Raw genomic sequence first — 18,084 nt, 5'->3', positions numbered from 1 at the left:
TGGCAACTCCACAACCCAACTTTCCCCACCCGGGACAGCCAACCGAGACATATTCCACATGTAGAACCCAGAAACTGTATCCACAGCTAGACCCTCATTGCACCTCCATGGCATGTCTCAGTTGTAAGTATTTGTAAAAATGCGTTGAGGGCAGGCCAAACTCAGCGCTCAACTGCTGGAATTGTTTCAGAACCCCTCCATCTAATAGTTGGCCAATATTCCAAATCCCACATCGTCTCCATTGGGCAAAGCCCCTCAGGCGAGATAACTCACCCAGCTGAGGGTTGTTCCAGACGGGAGAGATATCCAATAACCCAGAGACACCCAGAATGTCTTTGACTTTAGACCACACTTTCCTCATAAGACACATGATGGGGGCTCCTCTAAACCCAGGACGAACCTCCCCCTCCAAAGCTTCCGAAGGACACCACCCGTTTGCTACCCAGGTGAGTAATCTCCCTGCTGCTCCTACTCCACCCCCCTTACTCCATACTTTGAAATGCTGCAACTGCGCTGAGAGGAAATACATAAAGGGATTAGGTAGAGCCAGGCCCCCCACATCATTAGCCCTTTGTAGTGTTTCATATCGAATACGCTCTTATTTTTCCACAGAAAGGAGCGGAACATACTTTGTATTTCATGAAAAAATGCATAGGGACCCATACAGGAGAGTTTTGGAGCAAATACAAAAGCTGAGACATCCAAATCATTTTAAGTAAATTTCCCCTGCCAATCGAGGATAGTGGTAGCTTTTGCCACAATGTGGCCTCATCTTTGAATCTGGCAAGCAGGGGTAGGATATTGTTTGGTATGTATTTTTTCTGGTCAACAGCCACCATAATTCACAGGTATTTAAAGGAGGATACTACCTGCAATTTAGTATGAGCTCAAATAAATTTTCCGGCAATCGGGACATGGGGAGTATGACAGACTTATCCCAATTGATAAGCAATACCGACTGTCTGCCAAATTCTGAGATGAGCGAAGAATGCAGGCCAATGGTTCTATGCTATGGCGAATAGAAGAGGCGACAGTGGGCATCCCTGCCTGGTTCCCCTTTCCAATGCGATAGCCGGAGAAATCCCACCATTCACCCTAATCCACAACCAATCTTAGACAAAACTGCCCAGAGGTAGTCCCACTCGACACTGTCAAAAGCTTTGGCAGCATCGAGTGAGACCACAGCACTACTAGATTCTCCGGCTATCGCATTGGAAAGGGGAACCAGGCAGGGATGCCCACTGTCGCCTCTTCTATTCGCCATAGCAATAGAACCATTGGCCTGCATTCTTCGTAACACTCCAGTATTCAGAGGCATTAGAAGGGGTGCAGTGGAAGAGCGTATATCGCTTTATGCAGATGACATGCTTTTATATGTGGGAGATTTAGCGTCGTCTATTGATCCCATTATTTCGCTCATCTCAGAGTTTGGCAGACAGTCGGTATTGCTTATCAATTGGGATAAGTCTGTCATACTCCCACACTAACCCCACGGGCATGAGTGGAGTACGTAGAGTGAAATTCATGCGCCATCCATGCTCTATGTAACAAATAGGTCCTGTCTTCCGTAAAACGCGTCTCGGATAGACAGAGAATGGCCGGTTGATAAGTTCGCAGAGCATGGAAAACCGCATGCCTTTTTGATGTTTGCCCCATACCCCGCACATTCCAGAATTGACATGTTAAGTGCCTGCCACCATCCATCCACCACAAAATATATTGCCGTCTCTTGAGTAACTTATAACCTGTCCCACCCGCCCCCACACACCCACACCCACTCAAAAAAACGAACACAAATAAGACATCTCCCTCCTAATTAAGGGAGTCAGGGGATCAAAAAGACAAAATTCCTGAACCAGAAATGCAGTAACAGTTTTCATAAACTGTCACTAATTGGTCCGAACCAAACTATATAGCCCAAACCCCAGCCATATAAACACAGTACTTCCACCACCCTGCTGTAAAGTCAGACTGCCCAAGGCCCCAATCCATGATCTCAACATGGGGAAGTCAGGAAATAAGACAAGAGCTATCTGGACCCATATACCCATCTAGAATCAGAAAAAGGTCCCATTAGGTAACAAAGCAAATAAACGTTAGAGTCCCATATGGAGCCCTCTTGCAAATAACGTCCATCCACATCATAGAAGGATACAACAGATCTTCAAGTGTTGCCACGAAGATTGCTTTCGTGGGCATCCAGCCACTGACACGCCTCATCTGGAGAGTCGAACATGTTGATCTGGTCATGTGCAACTATACGTAGCCTGGCGGGATAGAACATTGAGTAAGAAAGGCCCAAGTTCCTGAGTCTTTTCTTGACATCTAAGAATCGCGCCCTTTTTTTCGGAAATTCCGCAGAGAAGTCAGGGAACATGGAAATGCGTCTCCCATTAATAGTAAGATCAGCACAGTCTCTTGCGCCCCTGAGAATTGCATCTCTATCTCGATAGTGTAGAATTTTTAGCAGGATAGGCCTCAGCGGCGCCCCAGGAGGCAGTGGACGAGACGGTACATGATAGCAAACAGCAAACAGGGGAGACAATTTATCACTTCCAAGCTTATCCCGAATCCACTTCTCAAAAAACATCACAGCATCTGCGCCTTCTGCTCGTTCAGGCACTCCGACTATGCGAACATTATTGCGTCGCAGACTGTTTTCTAGATCATCGGTTTTAGAGATGAGTAGTGTGACATTTATGTATAACCCGCTGTAGATCTCTTTTGACTGGCGGCATTTGATCTTCAACAGCACCAATACGGGTCTCCATCTCCCCCAGGCGATCTTTAACTTGGCGCAAGTCCTGCCTAATAAGCAGGACGTCCTCCTTGAGGCCTCCCCCCCGGGTATTTAAGGTGTTAAGAACCAGGCTGCATTGTGTAACAGCTGAGCAGACTCCTTTAATAGTAGGCTCCGTCCCTGGGCCAGCCCCTACACTGTGTGCCCCACTGACCTCAGTGTACTCTGTATCTGGAGCCTTGTGAGCGGAAATTGACGCAGCAGATATTGTAGCTGCTGGAGGGCTGCTGTCTGACACCAGTGTCGGCTCTGCTGCATTCCCTGCCGTAGATGATGAGCGGGCAAACTTTTCTAGCCGCGCGGCCACTCCAGAGATCTTCACCGCGGCCTGCGCTGCGCCATTTTGTTTCACCGGCGTGGCTGCTCCGCACTCCTTCCCCTCCTTGTCTTTGGCTTTCTGGCGCGTCATACCGCCACAGTTAGGTGCCAGGACTTAAGAGAGTCGGTCCCCACTGAAAATGAACCAGACTATCGCTGATTACAGCAGGTGAACGGAGGTCGTCAGAATAGTAGGCCGGGAGCTCTGAGCCATGTGTCCGCTCACATGTCGGTCAGGCCACGCAATTGTATGTGGGTACTGGGGGTGATGGTGGCCTTCTTCGAGGCAGTCCCATTCGCTCAGTTCCACACCAGGTCCTTTCAGCGTGCCATTTTGCCCTCTTGGGACAAATTTCTGGATTCGCTGGATCGGGAGATTCACCTGTCTCGGCAGGTACGGTCGGCACTCAGTTGGTGGATCGCACCTGGATATGGGAAAATCCTTTCTGCCAGTCACATGGACGGTTATTACAACCGACGCCAGTCTTCACGGTTGGGGCGGCAGCTTCGCCACCCGGATGGTCCAGGGTGTTTGGTCTCAATCGGAGTCCAAACTGCCCATCAACATCTTGGAGCTCCGGGCCATTTATCTTTCCCTTTGCCATTGGACTCCGCTCATGCAGGGCCGTCCGATCAGAACGCAATCGGACAATGCCACGGCGGTGGCTTATATCAAGTGGACGGTGGATTTTCTCAGCCGTACGACTGTGGACCCGGGGGAGTGGTCTCTCCTTTAGAAGGTGTTCGAGGTTCTCTGTCTCCGGTGGGGACGTCCGGACATGGACTTGATGGCGTCCAGGCTCAATCGCAAGCTCCTGTGCTTCTTCTCTCGCGCAAGGGATCCTGAGGCACACTGCGTGGGTGCTCTTGTGGTGCTATGGGATGACTTCTCGATCCTGATCGCTCCAGACTGGCCTCGTTGAGCTTGGTATTCAGAGCTCATGCTTCTTCTAGGGGACGCGCCGTGGCCCCTTCCAATCAGGGCCGACCTTCTTTCACAAGGTCCAGTCTTCCACCAGAATTTGGATACACTACGTTTAACGGCTTAATTTTGAGACAGAAGGGTTTCTCTGATGCGGTCATTCGGACTATGATTAGAGCCAGGAAACCCTCCTCATCCAAGATTTATTACAGGACTTGGAAGTCCTTGCTGCGCTTCTGTGAGGAGCACAATCTTCCTCCAAGACAGTTTTTCCTACCTAATATACTGGCATTTCTGCAGTCCGGATTGGAGCTGGGTCTGGCGCTTAGTTCGTTGAAAGGACAAGTCTCTGCCATGTCCCGTTTTTTCCAGAAGCCCCTGGCCGGGTTAGGTCCGATCAAGACCTTTATGCAGGGGGTGGCTCACACAGTGCCTCCTTATCGTCCACCCTTGCATTCTTGGGACCTGAACTTAGTTCTGGGTTCACTCCAGGCCGCTCCGTTTGAACCTCTGAAAGAGGTCTCCCTTCGCTTGCTTTCCTGGAAAGTGGTCTTTTTAGTGGTCATCACATCTATCCGGAGGGTTTCAGAACTGGCCGCTCTGTCTTGCAAGGAGCCCTTCTTGGTGTTCCATCAGGATAAAGTGCTTCGCCCAGTGCCATCTTTTTTCTACCTAAGGTAGTATCAGCTTTTCACGTTAACAAGGACATTGTTCTGCCCTAGTTTTGTCTGCAGCCTTCTCATCCGAGGGAGGTTTTGCTCCATCGTCTGGATGTGGTGCGGGCTTTGAAGATTTGCATGTCAGACGTGTCTCCCTTTCGGCGCACGGGCGCTTTTTTTGTCGTCCCAGAGGGTCCTTGTAAGGGTTTGACGGCCTTCAATGTGACGATTGCCCGGTGGATTCGACCGGCAATCGCTCCAGGGACAAGGCACCTCCTCCTGAGATCACGGCTTGCTCTATCAGAGCGGTTGGGGCTTCTTGGGCTCACCTACACCACGCTTCTGCATCCCAATTGTGTAAGGCGGCGACCTGGTCCTCCTTACACACCTTCACAAAATTTTACCGGGTGCATTCTTTTAGGGATCGACCGATATAGATTTTTTTTTAGGGCCGATACCAATAATTTGTGAACTTTCAGGCCGATAGCCGATAATTTATACCGATATTCTGGGAATTTTTATTTTTGAGAAAAAAAAAATTCCTACACAAATCTGCTGAAAATTAATATGTTTATTGTTAATGTGTGTTTTTTTTTGGTTTATTGTTAATGTGTATTTTTTTTATAAATCTTTTTCATTTATACTTAATAAATATATATATATATATATATATATATATATATATATATATATATATATATATATATATATATATATATATTTTTTTTTTTATTTTTTTTTTTTACCAACTTTTAGCCCCCTTAGGGACTAGAACCCTTGTCCTATTCACCCTGATAGATCTCTATCAGGGTGAATAGGAGCTCACACTGTCCCTGCTGCTCTGTGCATAGTGCACACAGCAGCATGGAGCTGACCATGGCAGCCAGGGCTTCAATAGTGTCCTGGCTGCCATGGTAACCGATCGGAGCCCCAGGATTACACTGCTGGGGCTCCGATCGGAGGAGCAGGGGAGAGGGGATCCTGTGGCCACTGCCACCAATGAGTAATACTGGGTGGGGGGGGGGGGGGGCGCACTGCGCCACCAATGTTTTTACTATTGGCCGGGATGGGGGTGGGGGGCGCACTGCGCCACCAATGATTAATACTGGGGGGCTTGGGGGGGCGCACTGCGCCACCAATGAAGATAAGTCTCTCAATCATTCATATACAGGAGGCGGGAGCTGGCTGCAGAATCACATAGCCGGCTCCCGACCTCTATGAGCGGTAGCTGCGATCCGCGGCACCTGAGGAGTTAACTACCGCAGATCGCAGCTATCGCTCATAGAGGTCGGGAGCCGGCTATGTGATTCTGCAGCCAGCTCCCGCCTCCTGTATATGAATGAATGAAAGGCTTATCTTCATTGGTGGCGCAGCGGCCACAGCCCCTCCCCTCCTCTATGTTCTCTCCTCTCATTGGCAGCAGCAGCACAGGGGGAGGGAGACACTGCTTCCTTCTCACCTGTGCTGCGGAGGGAACACAGAGAGCGCTGAGAGCAGCGTGATCTGTGTTCCCAATACGTTATCGGTATATCGGCAAAATAGATGCCGATACCGATAACGTTCAAAATCCTCAATATCGGCCGATAATATCGGCCAAACCGATAATCGGTCGATCCCTACATTCTTTGGCCTCTGCGGATGCTGCTCTCGGCTGCAGGGTCTTGCAGGCCGCAGTGTAGGGACTTCCATGAGGGATTTGTTTTCTTGGGGGTTTTGTATTCCCTCCCTGGGGACTGTTTTAGGACGTCCCACGCTCCTGTGTCCCCCAATGATATGAGCGAGAAAATTAGATTTTTGTGAACTCACCTGTAAAATCTTTCTCGCTTTATTCATTGGGAGACACGGCACCCACTCAATGTTAGTGTGGCATGTGGGGTCCATGGGTTGCCAGTTGGGACCTTGTTTTTGGTTTGGTCTTATGGCAGTGTGCAGTTCTTGTTTGGTTTTCAGTTTAATTTCTGCTTCTCCTACTGCTGGAGCACAAACTGATATGCTCTCTCCAGGCTGGAGGGGGTATAGCTGGCAGGGGAGGAGCTAACAGTTTTCAGCCTAGTGTCACCTGTGTCCCCCAATGAATAAAGCGAGTAAGATTTTACAGGTGTCACAAAAATCTCATTTTCATCGGGCAAACCAAATCTTTTGACGGGTTAAAAAAAATCGTTTGCTGGCGGCAGAATTTTGCAATAGACTTTATTTTGCCAAAATGTTTATTTTTGGTAGAAAACTGGGGCTGAAATGGCTCTTCAAAAGAGCGTTGCTAAGGGCCATCTGTCCATTAGAAAAGACTGCTGTGAGACGCTGTGCTGCTAACCCGTGCTTCCCTGGGAGACAGAAGGCTGGGCACAGGAGTCTTAGGAGTTAAAATTACATTTATATTCCCTTTCTATACAATCTAATGCTCCGTAACATTCACTGACCTGCGATCCCTGTGATGATAATCATGTAGCAACCGGCTCACTGCGCACAGTGCTTCTACTTCCGGTGGCTGCTTCATAAATTATTACAGGGATTGCATAGAAAGGGGGAATATAAATGTAATTTTAACTCCTAAGACTCCTGTGCCCAGCCTTCTGTCTCCGAGGGAAGCACAAGTCAGCAGCACAGCCCGTCTTTTCTAATGGACGGATGGCCCTTAGCAACGCTCTTTTGAAGAGTGCTGCTAAGGGCCATTTCAGCCCCAGTTTTCTACCAAAAATAAACGTTTTGGCTATCATTTGCCCTACACTTTAGCATAAAATAAAATATGACAGTTACCCTTTTAACATTTTGCAGACAAGGCAAGCAATATAGTTTTGTCTCCTGAATTATCTGACAATTTTTCTAATGATTTTCTTTTCAATAGGTGGTCGGGGGGCTAGAAGTTCTCAGGTGGATAGCCACAGCAGCAGCAGTTACCATGACAACTGGGATTCAAGGAGTAGTTATACAGAACGTGAAAGATACGACAACCGTGAACAGGGTAGAGATTCTTCATTTGATCGTAGACATGGGGACCGAGAACGACGTGAACGGGATAGAGGTAAATATACACCATCAAACAGAGCATTTTTTATCTGACGGTTTACCACATTTTTATAGCGCTCTTTAAGTAGCAATGTATAAAGGCTATTTGTAGTTACCTGTATTGACTGTCCATAGTTTGTCAAACTGTATTAATGGGGCTTTCCCACAAACAGCATTTATTACCTATCCACAGGTTAGGTGATTAATGTTAGATTGCTGGGAGTCTGACCACTAGGACTCCTAGCAATCCTGAGAATGGAGGGGGTCTCTGAGTCTCTTCTCTAAGTGGAGCAGTAGTGTGCGTGTCTGTCCGTCCAACACTCCATTCACCTATGTCAGACCCATAGAGGTAAATGGAACAGTAGACTGAAATGTGCACTACTACTTCATTAGTTTAGTGCTCTCATTAAGAGAAACAAAATAAGAGTATTGCAGGTTTGATACCTTTTTAATGGCTAACAAAAATAGAAGTAGTTATGTTACATAGCGAGCTTTGGAGACATCATCAGACGTACTACAAGAATATATGAAGAAACAGCTATATATACAATCTGGCTTCCGACCCCACCACTCGACCGAGACTGCCCTTACCAAAGTCACCAATGACCTACTGACAGCCAAAACCAAGAAACAATACTCTGTCCTCCTTCTCCTTGACCTGTCCTCTGCATTCGACACTGTTGACCACTCCCTTCTGTTGCAAACTCTCTCATCTCTTGGCATCACTGACCTGGCCCTCTCCTGGATCACATCATACCTCACAGACCGGACGTTTAGCGTCTCCCACTCCCGCACCACCTCCTCGTCTCATTCCCTCTCTGTTGGTGTCCCGCAAGGCTCTGTCCTAGGACCCCTACTCTTCTCTATCTACACTTTTGGCCTGGGACAGCTCATAGAATCCCATGGCTTTCAGTATCACTCCTATGCTGACGACACACAAATCTACCTCTCTGGTCCAGACATCACCACCTTACTATCAAGAATCCCACAATGTCTATCTTCTATATCATCCTTCTTCGCCTCTCGCTTTCTTAAACTTAACATGGATAAGACAGAATTCATAATCTTTCCCCCATCTTGTTCAACCTCCCCAACAGACCTATCTATCATGATCAATGGCTGCACACTCTCCCCAGTCAACAAAGCCCGCTGCCTTGGAGTGACCTTGGATTCTGCCCTTTCCTTCCAACCGCACATCCAAGCCCTTTCCACCACCTGCCGCCTCCAACTCAAAAACATATCCCGCATCCGTGCTTTCCTTAACTTTGAATCTGCGAAAATGCTTGTACATGCCCTCATTATCTCCCGCCTAGACTACTGCAACATTCTCCTCTGTGGCCTTCCATCTAGCACTCTCGCACCCCTCCAATCTATCCTCAACTCTGCTGCCCGACTAATCCACCTCTCACCCTATTACTCCTCTGCCTCTCCCCTCTGCCAATCCCTTCACTGGCTCCCCATTGCCCAACAAATTCACTTCAAAGTACTAACAATTACATACAAGGCCGTCCATAACCTGTCCCCTCCCTACATCTCTGAGCTAATTTCCCGATACACCCCCACACGCACTCTCCGATCCTCACAGGACCTCCTTCTCTCCTCTCCTCTCATTGCCTCTTCCCACAATCGACTCCAAGATTTCTCCCGTGCATCCCCCATACTCTGGAACTCGCTACCCCAACATATCAGACTCTCACCTACAGTGGAATCCTTCAAAAGAAACCTGAAAACCCACCTCTTCAGACAAGCCTACAACCCGTGACCCTGCTGCCTCTATACCGCCATGACCAACTTAACCCGCACCTACTGTGTCCTTCTCCCATACCATGTAGATTGTAAGCCCTCACGGGCAGGGCCCTCTCTCCTTCTGTACCAGTCTGTAACTCGTCTTGTTCCTGCTTAGTGCACTTGTCTGTATTATGTATGTGCACCCCTTATCATATGTACAGCGCTATGGAATGAATGGCGCTTTAATAATAAATAATAATAAAAAAAAAAAAATTATATATATATATATATATATATATATATATATATATATATATATATATATATATTAAGAACAGACACATGGGGGAATGAATGGACATTTGAAAAATAACAGAACAACATATCAAAGATCTTGAGAATGAGTCCTTAATTATCTTACAGATAAGGAGTGTGAAAGTACTACTACTACTTCAGTCACATGCGGGACTCGGGGACCCTTTTACTCAGGATCCCTGGAGGTCCAAATGATTGAACCCCCAGGAATTTATCACCTATATTTTGGATAGGTAATAAGTGTTTGTGTGATAGCCCCTGTAAATCTGTTGTGCCAGATGCTCCAGGTCTATTTCTCCAGGAACTTTTGTATTAAAGGGGTTGACAGATCCTTTTTGGAATGGAGCTAGGGCACTTGATTGCCTGAAATGCTGCTACCAGTTGTCTTAGTGAGACAGCCCCTTTAAGTGGACATGCCATTTGCTAAGGGTTATCTAAAAAGTCCTGTTTTAAAGATCTCCATGTTTTCATATGTTTATCTGACTGTCTCTATCTGGAAAAAAAAAATATTCTTTCAATATTACAGATCAAAGGGTGACATCTCCTGCACCGCATCGGGGAAGGAATGATGATGAACGAGAAGAAAGAAGAGATGATCGTAGAGTGGACAGATCAGATGATAGGAGAGATGACAGGGCCAGAGAGCGTGAGCGTGAACGTGAAAGGGAGCGCGAGAGAGAGCGGGAAAGAGAGCGAGAAAAGGAGCGGGAGACTGAAAGGGAGAGGGCTCGTGAGCGGGAGAGAGAAAAAGAAAGGGAGCGAGAGCGGGAAAGAGAGCGTGAAAGGGAAAGAGAGCGAGAGGAGCGGGAGAGAGAAAGAGAGCGTGAAAGGGAACGAGAGCGAGAGCGCGAAAGGAACCATGAGAGGGACCGTGAGCGAGGCAGGGAAAGAGAGAGAGAACGCCCTAGAGACTGGGACGAAAAAGATAAAGGAAGAGAAGATCGTAGAGACAAAAGGGATGATGTGCGGGATGAAAGAAATCTAAAAGAGCTGCATGATGATAGAAAAGCTAAGTGAGTATTATTCCACACTGCCAAGAAATGTAGCAGCTTAAAGGGGTTATCCAGGAAAAGATATTTATGACTTATCCTCAGGCTAGGTCATCCAATCTGTGGTGTTGCGACAGTCTGGACTCCCGCTGATCAGCTGTTAGAAGAGACTGCAGTGCTCACAGCCTCTTCTGAGGCCAGTGACCTCACTGTACTTTGGTCACATGGCCTAGTTGCAACTGAACCCCATTAGAGTCAATGAGGCTGAGCTGCAATACCAAACAATGCCACTATATGATGTACGGCGCATTCCTTGGAAAGCTGCTAGGAGCCTGCCTCGCTTACCAGAGCTCCGGCTCCCTGGAACAGCTGATTAGTGGGGGTGCCGGACTTAAAACCCCCCCCCCCCCCTTCACTGTTGTGATAATGATGACCTTTCCTGAGGATGTCAATCATTATCTTTACTTTTCCAGGATAACCCCTTTAGAGGCTCATGTACACGGCCGTAGTTTGTCCACATCTGATCCGCATTTTTGTCTATTGGACCCATTCATTTCAATTGGGCTGCAAAAGAAGCGAACGGCACACTGTGTGCTGTCTGCATCTGCACATCCATTCCACAGCCCTAAAAATCTATTATGTCCTATCGTCCGTTTTACATACAAGGATAGAACATTTCTACAGAAGTAAAAAAAATAAATGGTGACATGCAGAATTCGTGAATTGCGGACCACAAAACACCTGCGGCCATGTGCCCTAAAGAGATTGTCTGAGAATTAAAAATCTTGGACAACCCTCCAATAAAATAGAAGATGTCGTATGCCTCTGGGACCTGCACCGATCTCTAAAATGAAGCTGGCAGAGTGGTGATCTGGGTGCCACCAATAGTTCTTATTGGCCTGTTAGTACAGGACGACTGTCTGTGTATGGGGATGTCGGCAGACGTAGGAGGGAAAGAGGGGTCGTTCTTTGCTGCACAAAGTAGATGCAATAGAAAGTTTGAACCAATCTCTAGTCTGTCTGTTGCAGTGAGGAGACAACAGTCGGTGTGATTACTTGGTGGGGATTTCCGCACTCGGACCATCACCCATCAAAGCCTTTGAGATATCACTATGACATTTCAAACATTGTGCTAAAGTACAGTGTCACTTTAACCAAGTTACTTTTTACTAGGATATGAGTATATAGAAACTGTAAAGCCAGGGTTGCCACACAGACAGATCCATGATCTACAGATCAACCAGACATTTTAGATTGTAATCACTAGTCTGCCAATTTCCCCTTAATTATCTCATAGTTTTGATATGGTTCCGAGTTTTGATTATATGGTTCCGAGTTTTGATTAGGTGATGCCTTTGACCGTTGCACGCTTCTTTGAGGGACCATTTTTAGGAATATCTTTGGCTGACACAAGCATTTATTTAGACATTTGTACATGTTGCTTTTTGGGTGTCTAGGACTGGTGTTTTTTTTATTTATTTATATAAAATATATAATATATATATTAAACCTCGGGCCTCATCATGTATTTTTCCTTTACCTACAGGAAACGACATAGAAATGATAACAGTCCTAGCCCACGCCAGTCCCCGAAGCGACGAAGAGAGCATTCCCCAGAGAGCGACGCTTATAACAGTGGTGACGAGAAGAGTAAGAATTGATAGTCCTGGACAGCATTATTTTAATATTGCTTCTAATATGTATAGCTAACAGTACCATAATTAATGCAGTCTGTGTGATAGCCAGCAGCTATAATCTATTGAGAGGTCATTAATCAACTGTGCCTTTAGGCTTTTTATACAGAACCCGTTTGAAAAAAATATTTTTGTTCTAAAGGTAGCAGTCAATAGATTGTATGATTAATTGGGAATTCAACTTGAGTCAAAGGTAAAAAATAACAATAACATTTTATGTAAGTTTCTCCAGTTTAAAAAAAAAACAAAAACACTTTTGGGTTATCTGAGGTAATAAAAGGATTTGAGGAGGTGGGGGGGCAGTCCTAATCTCTTGGCCTGAGTGGAGAGAGGTTCCAATTGAAAGCGCTGATGTCTTCTCAAACAGCAGATCGGCTAGGTTCCTGGATGTCTGACCCCCACCGATCAGGTAGTGATGTCTTATCCACAGGATTGATCATCAGTAGAAAATTCTTGGAAAACACCTTTAAGTTAGCTGTGGTAGTGCTATAGGGAGACTGCACACTTAATAGGTATCCACACAGATTACAGCTGGTCGCTGGGGGTCCCAGCTGTGGGACACTTTGTGATCAGTTTGTCTAAGAACATTCTAACAAGTAGGGATTGTTTACAGAACCCCTTTAAGTTTTGGGAAAGTATTGACATTCCACCCATCCATAACTAATTTCCACCATGTTTGGTTAAAGGGTTTTATGTAATATAGAATATGTTAACAGATGAAACACAAGCAATAAATGTAATATAAAAAGCAAAATGTATTGTGCTATTATCGAAAAACCTTTGACATGAATACAGTAGCTTAATTTTACTGCACTTTATTCTGTTTTTGCTGTGATTTGTTTTCAGATGAGAAGCACAGACTTCTAAGTCAAGTTGTCAGACCTCAAGAAACACGCTCTCTTAGTCCCACGCTTGTTACAGAGGAAAGGTCTTCTCGTTGGAAGGAGGAGGACCGTAAACCTGACAGGAAGGAGGGATCCAGGCGTTATGAGGAGATAGAGACTAAAGAGCGGGTATCTGCTACTGAAAAACAGAGGGAACACTCAATAGATACTGAAAGTCTGAAGACCAAAGAGACAGAGAGCACTGTACAGCATAAGACAGAAGAAAGAGAGGTTACTGAGAAACTACATGAAGATAAAGCCAAGAAGAAAACTCTAAAGAAAGCTGCAAAGAAAAAGAAAGAGGAAGAATCTGCAGTAGAAAAAATTGCAACAGAACCTCCACCAGAGGAAGCTAAAGTATTTTCCCCCAAGAAGGGCCAAAAAAAGAAAAATTTGGAGAAAAAGCGAAAGAAAGGCGAATCTGATATCTCTGATGAAGAAATTGTCCAGCCCGCCAAGAAGAAAAAGGGGCCTAGAACACCCCCAGTTACAGTTGCGCCAGTCACAGCCCCGGCAGTTACCAAGGAGGAAGTTGTTCCAGAGGTGACCCCAGACAAGATGGCTGTTGAAACAGTCCAATCAAAAGATTCCACATTCAGTGACTGGTCAGATGAGGATGTTCCTGAAAGAACAGAATCTTCACTTCCTGACAGAACTATAGAAGAACCCATCAAAAAGCCGACCAAGAGTAAACATGAGAAAGATGATCCGCGACCACCATGTGTGGAAGAACCTCCAGCTCGCAAGTCCACTGAGCAGAAACGTAGCAGTAGTATATCCAGTAACCAGAGCCGTACATCAAGCCGTCTACGCTCACCGTCCATTGACTCTGTCCACCGCGGTGGGGATGACCAGGCTGTTAGGAGGAGACTATTGCATGGCACTGCTAAAGATCCAGATAGAAGCATCGAACCTTCTGGAGAGCGAAAATCCAGAATTGATCAACTGAAAAGGGGAGAGCCGAGCCGCAGCACTTCTTCAGGTACTGTTTTTTGTTTTTTTCTTTTATGATTGATTTGAACAATTGATCGCCACTAGGGGGAGTGGGGAATTGTTTGTTTTTTTTTTTTTGTTTTTTTTTAGACCACTGCTTCCCTGGGTGGTACATTTGGGGAATCGGTGATCTCAAAACTGCTTTTATAGACTGTATTAGTCTATGATTAGTCAGTCTAGTGAGTAAAGCAGGTAGGCAGAGAAATGCGACATAACTAATCTAAGCCTGTTGGCCTACTTCAGTCTGCAGTACCTGGATGAAGAGGAGACGCGGGTAAGCATCCCACCTTTTATATTACACTCCCATGTGAGGCTGTGTCCAATTTTGGCATGATTGCCTCAATAACAGTGGAGTAAAGTTGGACTTTATTCTGCATTTGAAGGGGTTGGCCACTTTTAGGATGAAACCAGACAACCCTTTGGATTAAGCTGCAATGAAGAACGGTTAAGTACCTGCTGCCAGATCCCACACCGCTCCTTCGGTCCACTCAGCCAGGCTCTATGCAGCAGTGAAGTCATGTGAACTGTACATGACCACCACAGCCAATCACTGGCCTCAGCACTGCCTCCAAGGAGGTCAGTGATTGGCTACAGCAGTCACGTGTTGTCTATGTGAAGTCACTGCTGCTGCTAGGACTGGAGAAGCACAGAGTGGTGGCATGGGATCTGGCAGTAAATACTTACCTGTTCTTCATTGCAGCTGGATCTGGAGGGTTGTCTGGTTTCATCCTAAAAGCGGACAACCGTTTTAAATGCAGAATAAAGACAAGCTTTACTCCAGTTTTAATGTGGCAGTCAGGCCAAAATTGGATGGAAATCTTTAGTTTTTGACGTTTAGTTACCATTAGTAAATCCTCTACCTTTCCTTAAAATCATCATATTTCTCTGAAGGTGGTGGTGTATAAGGAAACAATATTGCTTGTTGGAGTATACGAATTAAATATTGCATATGTCCATTTATTCATCTGTAAAGCTCTAATCTGTGCATTCCACATACAGGACACCCAGTCGGCATGCAGCCACACATCTCAACACGGCATACAGGTGTGTAGTTACTGACTAGGCCACTAGGGAGCGCTTTGCACATATTTCAATGATTCTTGTTCAAGCTTTGTGCAGAAATGGTTAGGTGGTAGAGATTATTTAGAATTATGCCTGATTTTCTTTGGTTATCCATGTCTGAAAGTGAATATAGGACTGTCGTTCACACACAAAATGCATAAAAAAGCAGCCTCCGATATACTTTTCAGTAATTAAAATGTCTGTCTCCTGTAGTATTTGTTTCTTGCCATCCCAGCTGCTGTGATTTTTCTTTCACTCTTATGTTTAAAATCTGTTGATGGCTACATGCTCTTTTATGTGACAGGATCGTTGGGTAAATTACATAGTCCAAAAACTTTCCTGATGTTTTTATTCAAGGCCCCTCCACAGTTTGAGATCTTTAGCAATTTGGAAGCTGCTTATATACTAGGGCCAGCTTTATATTTCAGTGATGTAATTACCAAATTTCCCTTGTCTACAGATCAAAGGGACTCCAGAAGTCACAGTTCGAGAAGGAGTTCACCTGAGTCTGACCGTCAAGTTAATTCCAGGTCCGGGTCATTTGACAGCCGAGAGAGAGCACCTGAAAGAGAGAGATACGAACATGATCGGGACAGAGACAGAGAAAAGGAAAGGGACCGTGTGGACAGGCGGGATATGAGACCGAGAGACTGGGACAGAGAATCTGATAAGGACTGGCCACGAAATAGAGAGCGAGAGCGGCTGCGAGAAAGAGACCGGAGGAGAGACTTTGAAAGAGACAGGGAGAAATTAATTCCTGACAATACAGAGAAAGAGAGAGCTCGAGTCCTTGATGCCCCCTCTTTAGCAGATCAAAAACGTAGTGACCCAAAGGAGAGAGATGGTGAAAAAAGTTACGAGGCCACAAGTCGGAACACAGCTGTTCTGGAGAAGGCAGAAAAAGATACGGAAAACCTCCAAGATATTGTCAGTAGTCGCAAATCAGAAAAAGTGGAGAGTTTTGATGGTATGTTTCAGGATGGAGCTGGTATCTGTCTTGTGGGAGTAATGGAAGTGGCATTTGTTTGCTGTCTTTTTTTTCATTTATAATCCTTTATTTCTTTTTGATGGATTTAGCATTATGGCAAGCGCAACTGTATCCTGCTCCAGTTTAGTTTTTTAGAAATCTCTGTTTTCAGAAAAATTACCTTAGTGCTATTAGACAATCGGTTACAAAGCATTATGCCTGTGTGTCCTGGACCTCCTGCTGGAGACTTCAGACCCCTTCATTTATTGTGATGAGCGCAGCTAACAATAAGCTTGACTTTCTATGGCGTTTGCTTGCATTTAAAACTTTATAGTCTACTACTACCAGCCACCTATATACTAATATGCATTAGGCCTCATGCACACAGCTGTTGCCTGCAAACAGCGGGTCCGCAATATGCAGGCACCAGCCGTGCGCTCACCGCATCACGGATCACTTGAATGGGTCTGCAATACAGAAGTTGTGGTGTGAAACGGAGGCATGGAACCCCATCGAAGCGCTACAGAGTGCTTCTGTGGGGTTTCTCTCCGTGTTTCCGCACCCAAAATAAAAATAACTTGTTCTCTATATTCTTTTGCGGTGCGGACGGATCACGGACCCGTTTGATTTGAATGGGTCTGGATCCATTGCGGAAGCTGCACGAATAGTGCCCATGCATTGGAGACCTTATGTGGATGTACATTCTTCCATACTTGCTCGAATGCCTGTTGAATTTGGGAAAGAAAAAAAAAGACTGCAGTGCAAAGGACCTGAAGACTTAATTTCTTCTCGGGGAACATGAGCTGGCAGTGGCCTACTCTCCATACAGAACACATGCATACCCGGCTGAGCGCTCATGTCTATAGGGGAAGGGGAGTCTGAAGAAACAGCCGTTGAACGTGCATTCAGCATTGGTAGTTTATTCTTCTATATCAATCGAATAACCGAGCATGCACCAAAAGATCTAGCTGCTAGTTAAACTAATTTTCCCTGTAATCATTGCCCCTACCCCTTTGTAATATTTAATGCATATGGTGTGGTACAGTCCATTTACTTTGAAGTCTTTTGAGTAAGATGGGTTGCAATGCTTCTGTAGGCGCTGAAGAGGAGTTTTCCAAGCTCGATGATGATCAGTCTGGGGACTCTGTGGCTGGAGAAGAATATGAGCCCATCAGTGATGGAGAGCTGGAAGAGATTCTAGCTGATGATGCTGAGAAGAAGGAAGACCAGCATGAGGATGAAAAGACATCTGGTAAGGAGCATCACATGCTAACCTCCTAGGAATCTGTAATGTAATCTGATAGCTGGAAGCATACGGTCACTTTGAGTGACTGAGCTGCAGCTATGAAAGGAATGGCAAAGTACTCAAGACAATTACAAAATAGTAAATGATAAGGAAAATAGAGAATTGTTTATTCTTATATTTGGACATTTCATGCAGATTGTTACTTTACATATTTTGACACAACTGGATATATTAGTTAGTTGACTAAGGGTACTTTCACACTTGCGTAGTCGGAACTGCCTTCTGGATCCGGCAATCTGGACGCAAACTAATACCATTTGTGGACTGATCCGGATGCGGATCCGTCTCACAAATGCATTGCAATACCGGATCCCTCTCTCCGATTGTCGTCTGTAAAAACGGATCCGGTATTTATCTTTTTCACATTTTAAAGGTATGTGCAGACCGTAAAACCAGATCCGTTTTTCCGGAACACTTGGGACCGGATCCAGCATTAATGCATTT

At 45.7% G+C, this 18,084-nt stretch overlaps 1 protein-coding gene across 3 annotated transcripts in view; it reads left to right on the top strand.

The window, feature by feature from the left end:
* Nucleotides 1–18,084, top strand: part of ZC3H13 (zinc finger CCCH-type containing 13) — a 95,305-nt gene that overhangs the window by 63,425 nt on the left and 13,796 nt on the right. For all 3 annotated transcript variants that reach the window (XM_040425441.1, XM_040425443.1, XM_040425442.1), the window contains 7 exons: nt 7,542–7,718; nt 10,272–10,758; nt 12,281–12,384; nt 13,275–14,294; nt 15,305–15,349; nt 15,828–16,334; nt 17,431–17,586. In XM_040425441.1, coding sequence (XP_040281375.1) covers nt 7,542–7,718; nt 10,272–10,758; nt 12,281–12,384; nt 13,275–14,294; nt 15,305–15,349; nt 15,828–16,334; nt 17,431–17,586 — 2,496 coding nt within the window. The remainder of the gene's footprint in view (nt 1–7,541; nt 7,719–10,271; nt 10,759–12,280; nt 12,385–13,274; nt 14,295–15,304; nt 15,350–15,827; nt 16,335–17,430; nt 17,587–18,084) is intronic.

This window comes from Bufo bufo, chromosome 3 (assembly GCF_905171765.1).
Source record: "Bufo bufo chromosome 3, aBufBuf1.1, whole genome shotgun sequence".
NCBI classification, from domain to species: domain Eukaryota; kingdom Metazoa; phylum Chordata; class Amphibia; order Anura; family Bufonidae; genus Bufo; species Bufo bufo.
Note: the sequence above shows the minus strand (reverse complement) of the source record. Positions and strands in the feature narration are given on the sequence as shown.